Genomic DNA, 5,189 nt, shown 5'->3' with positions numbered 1-5,189 from the left:
CATTCCTGCATCTCTGGAGATCTTCCGCAGTTGTTCTGTAAAGGTCCTAAAGGATGTAAATAAATACATTAGATTCTCCGGTAGCAAAATCCATCTTGATTTTTGTTCTTCTTTTTAAACAAAACAACCCTGTTAAACTTGCAGAGTTGTGCTGTCCAAAAACCTGGAAATTTACCCCAAGCGCATTTTTTAATTGTCTGTGGCTACGCAGTCACTGAAGGAAAGACAGAGGAAGATTGGGAAATACACCGTATAAATAACACCATTACTAAAACCTTCACTTCCAAAGGAAATTCCACCTTATTTGATGTTTCTATGGGAGACACAGTATAAGCAGTTGTCTGTAAAAACACTGCCATGACGATATTCTGGATAGCTCGCTCTCCCGTACATCCTGTGTGGCACTACCAGTACAGGAGCAGCTGGAGTTCATTCGTTTTCTTGGTGAGGAAAGGAATCAACAGAAGTTAGCAGCAATTGTGTCTCAGCAAATTGATCTAACATCAAGGACAACACACAAGAAAACCTTGCCAGATACCACAGAGAAAGTGTATCCTGGAGGTGAAGACAAACCTCCTCCAAGAATGGTGCACGTATATCACCCTTTGATGGACCCGGTCAGGAGTGGAGACAGCCTAATTTTCTCGGAGGGTTTTATCAGTGAAGACTGCTTTAGGCCCCTGCTAGCAGGGTATGGTGCGTCGCAGCCCGCCTCCTCTCCTGGCTCTTGCTGACACGGCAGGGTTCAGCTGTCTTTCCTTTTCAAAAGTCACACTGTGCCTGTTTTAAGCAAGACAATCAAAACGCTTCAGTGTAGGACTCCTGGGCTCTGTAAAATATATCCAGTCTGGAAAGCATCTTCAAGTCATGGCTTCTTCAGGTTAGATGTCTGCAGTCAATGGTGCATGAGTAGTCCGTAAGTCCCATCCCCATAAGACAAAGGCAAGATGAACCAGTCGTGAAGTGTCACAGCACAGACCTGTAGAGCGCAGTACTTGGTGCCGAGGGACCGACACTCACGCTACACGTGTTTCCGGGATTTCTCCTCAGACTGGCAGTAGACTGGTGTGGTAAGCTGAACACCCCTGAGTGGCTGAAGTACATCCTCTAGTCCTCTCTTTTATCCAAAAAAAACCCCCATGTTGTACACTCGGACTGCTCCTTGGTGCAGAACAGGGTATGGCACTTGGTGACCATCAGGTCAAACATGCACCCCTGATCCAAACTAAAACAGCAGTGCAGACACGTACAGAGATGTTCTCCTTCAGCACCTGGTTTAATGACCAGCATAGTAAACAGAATCACAGGATCATTGTAGTTGGACATTTAAGATCATCAAGCCCAACCGTTAACCAAGCACTGCCAGGTCACCACTAAACCATGTCCCTAAATGTGTGAACTGCCATAAACATTGACAAAGCCCCTTTTAGTTTTGGAGTGGGTGCCCCCATAGGTGTCTAAAAAGTTGCTCGTCTTCACCAAAGGGTGCCAGATAGATAACACCATGTTACCTCCTGGGAGGGTGTGAAGATCTAGTTTCCTCCAAACCCATTGTTCACTTTCACAAATCGTAACAGTCTATTAGCTTCATCTCCGCAGCCTGTAGCTTCTTGCAGACAACAGGCACATTAACCGTCTTTCCTGGCAAACCAGGCACTCGCCACTAAAAGTGGGAAGAGTCAGTGGCAGAACACGCCACCCTAAAATGGCACCAGTTTTGAGCCTTTAATGGTCCATCTGTAAATACGGTGTCTAAGAGACGAGGTCCTCTCCCTGTTCTGAGAGGTAAAGCAGGACGATTTTGAAGACTTTCAGGGATTTTGAAGGTTTGCTCTGACAGATATTCAGCAGTCAAGTTCTAACTTGCTCAACAAGACATAGCAAGAGGCAACAAGACAGATGCAACTGGACGCAGCCATGTTCCTAGGGTGAAGAAATGTCCTTATATGGTAAGGACAAACTCCATCTAACCCAGCAGTTTTATTTTTGCTCATTACGCTGAAGACTTCTTCATATCTCTCAAAACTGACAAACTTCTACACAGCATTTCTACCAGAAGCAGCAGTGTGGAAGGGAAAATCCTCCGGCAGCTTAGTTCTTGCCATGCAGCCAGAGAGAACAAGTCCCTGGCCTTACACAACGAGAAGAAAAGTAAAAGGTAAGATTCCCACTGTTTGCTCACCACATGTTAGGGGAAAATTCTCAAGCTGTTTGGCAAATCATCTAAGGGAACACTGTCATGGCAATACTGTTGTTATGAACAATCGCTGCCTTGCATTCACCTTCCCAAGAGCAGCCTAGTCACCTGCTAGGGCAGCTGTAAGAGCTGCACTTGCCCATGCACGAAGGGAAAGCAACTGTGTGCAAAAGAAGGAATTAGACAATCCATCTACCCAGGCATGCACACTGTCCCTGATCTACAAACAGCAGATGCCACTTAATAACGGTATTTCAACAATCATCTTCCATCCAAAGATGGAGAAACCAAATCTGAAAGTTTCATTCAAATGCTCCAAGTCAAGGAAACAACTGGCCCTACTCATCTTGCAAATACAGCAACTTGCACATTACGGTACCTCTAGAGGGCAGAAAATTTTAGGCAAAAGTTGGGATGGCTTTTAGAATTTTTATTTTAAATAAATTTTGCACGAATAAATCTATTCCATATGACCAGGAAAAAACCCCAAGGTGACATACATGTTAGCTTTCACTCTTGACAAATACTTAGTGATGAACACCCACCATTACATCATTTCTGTCACCTTAAACTCTGTCCTAAGGCCTCACTGGTCAGAAACGTGCCATATAGTGTAAATGGCTTTGGTAAGTCTGATAAGGAGGATTTCACAGTAGTAGCATTGAAATCGTATTGGCATCACTTAAAACAGAGACACAACTTCAAAAGCACTGTTGAAGATGTACTGCCACACTCTAGCGAGTTTAAGAAAACACGTAAGTGAAATGATCACATTTCCACGCATCATGAATAACCAAACCACTATCTTATAAAGCACACTTACTTCAAATGAACTTCAGTGCACTGGCGCTGGGGAGCAAAGCACGCAATTGCCCAAACCTTTATCTCAATTCCCGTGTGGAACTGTTTATTCCTCATGTCCCAGACTCCTTGAACTGGTGTTGCAATTGCTTTATTCTGGAAATAGCAGGGAAAAAAAAAAAAAAAAACAGACAACAAAACACTAATGTAAGAATTAATTCATGGTAGCAAAAACCCCGTTATGCTTCTACTTCCCTCCAACTAGAGGGCTACCAACATTCTCAGTCTTTCTCTGCACTGTTCAAACATCTGTCCCATCTTATGGAGATCATTCTATCACTGTAGCAAGACAGCTTGTTAGCTGGGTGAAAAATAAAGCTGAGAAAGCTCATATTGGTCATTTTTATCATCAGTGGTTTCCTTCAGTTATACAAAGGAGCAGCAGATAGAAGTTACACGTGGATGGGAAGTCAGAGTAACGCTGGGTATGTAACATTAACAAGATCATACATTTCTACACTGACTTCACAACTGCCCAGGGAGTTTTCCAGGAGTGACTTAATGGAAGTATTATCAATTACACAGCACTAAGTAGAGGCAAATAGAGCTTCAATGTCACTCACACAAGCCTAGAAAAAACATGAACAAGCGGACACAAGATGGTCAGTTATCCACCTTTGACCTGCCCAAATCTCTTCTCCCATCAAGCAGAAAATACTGCGATGATCATCTAGAGGACAAGGGATCTAAGAAGATGACTAAAGTCATTCTGGTGATGTTAACTACCGTAATAAGTATTAGCATCCTGTAGAAGTTTTAGAGAAGTTACCACGATGTCGGTCTTCTCATTTACCCGCAACAACTAGCATCTATGGGAATTTTTCAGGGGACACAGACAAATCTGGTAATTCATTTTGCAAAGAGTTGTCTGCTGAAGGCTAGACCTCCCCCACTCCCACCTGCCATCATTCATCTGCCATTAAGCTCTTGGTCCCTCTGTTCTTCTGATGCCAGAACAGCTCATGAGACCACTCTCCCTAATGAGGATCAGGCAAAGAGAGCTGGGTTATCTTAACCTGCCAGGGATGAAAGGCTGGTACTGATCTCCCAATTTTGGGATGATCTTTATCTGAAGAGCTTTAGTAGCACACACAAGATCCTCTCCCACTGTGGGTTTATGGAGGTACCAGTCTGATTCGTGCATAGGGGCAGAACTATCATCAGCTGGCAATGCATGATCTAGAAGAGGTTCATCAGAAGCCTCCCCAAATTGTTTCCCCAGCTATCAAAACTTTCATCTTGCATAAAACCAAGACGTATTATATAACTGGTGGAAAATCCCATTTCTCAAGCTTTTTTTGTTGTTGTTTTGAAAGACACCACAGTAGGAATGTCAGAAAGGCCATTTGAAACGTCATTGGAAAGAAAAAAACCCTGTGAGTAAATATTTCAACAGAAAAAGATGCTGATAGAGAGAATACCTCAAGACAGTTGTCCCAAAACACAGCTGCTCTGCCAAGAACACTCAAAACCAACCAAAAGCTCACAAAGATTTTAGAGTTAAGGGATGAAAATAAAAATAGTAACAGCTGAAGTCATCTCTGTTCTTCCACACACACAATGATTTGAACCACTACTTGCAGGGTTCTTCTTGCAACACACAGTACAACAGCGTGTGAAGGAAAAACTACATTTACATAAATGCAGCTTTACTTTCTGAAGTAAAGCAGCAACTGAGGGAGATGCAAAATGGCCATGATATTTAAGGACTTTCAAAACTTACACTCAACTTCTAACCATTTCACCTGTGATGACTTTATCCCATCACATCCAAGGTAATTAATTTAAACCAACCATACTACAGAAGTTACCACAGCTGGTAAAGGAAGCTATCAGATTGCAGAGAATCTGCTCAACATACCCTGCCTCCGTAGAGGATCGAAGGAGGCTGTAGGACTCTACCCGTCACGTCTGTCATTTCATCTTTGACCATTATTCCAAACTCACGAACATAAGGGTCAGTATTAAAACTCGCGCTCCGCATCTGAAATAAAAAGGAATTAGATATTACTTTCAGAAAAATAAGTTCTTTTTACAAGATCTGAAAGTTTCGGAGATAACCTGTGTTCGCTCCCATAGCCCTCATGTATGGGTGATGGCACACATCCAGAGATTCTGTTTATTCCACTTG

At 42.9% G+C, this 5,189-nt stretch overlaps 1 protein-coding gene across 1 annotated transcript in view; it reads right to left on the bottom strand.

Moving 5' to 3' along the window:
* The window catches only part of AGO2 (argonaute RISC catalytic component 2), a gene marked incomplete at both ends in the record, with an annotated part of 28,767 nt that overhangs the window by 8,399 nt on the left and 15,179 nt on the right, over positions 1-5,189 (bottom strand). Inside the window, 3 exons of the mRNA XM_010142523.1 lie at positions 8-46; positions 3,021-3,154; positions 4,920-5,042. Coding sequence (XP_010140825.1) covers positions 8-46; positions 3,021-3,154; positions 4,920-5,042 — 296 coding nt within the window. The remainder of the gene's footprint in view (positions 1-7; positions 47-3,020; positions 3,155-4,919; positions 5,043-5,189) is intronic.

The sequence above is a fragment of the Buceros rhinoceros genome, unplaced genomic scaffold (assembly GCF_000710305.1).
Source record: "Buceros rhinoceros silvestris isolate BGI_N320 unplaced genomic scaffold, ASM71030v1 scaffold29708, whole genome shotgun sequence".
Taxonomy (NCBI): Eukaryota; Metazoa; Chordata; class Aves; order Bucerotiformes; family Bucerotidae; genus Buceros; species Buceros rhinoceros.
Note: the sequence above shows the minus strand (reverse complement) of the source record. Positions and strands in the feature narration are given on the sequence as shown.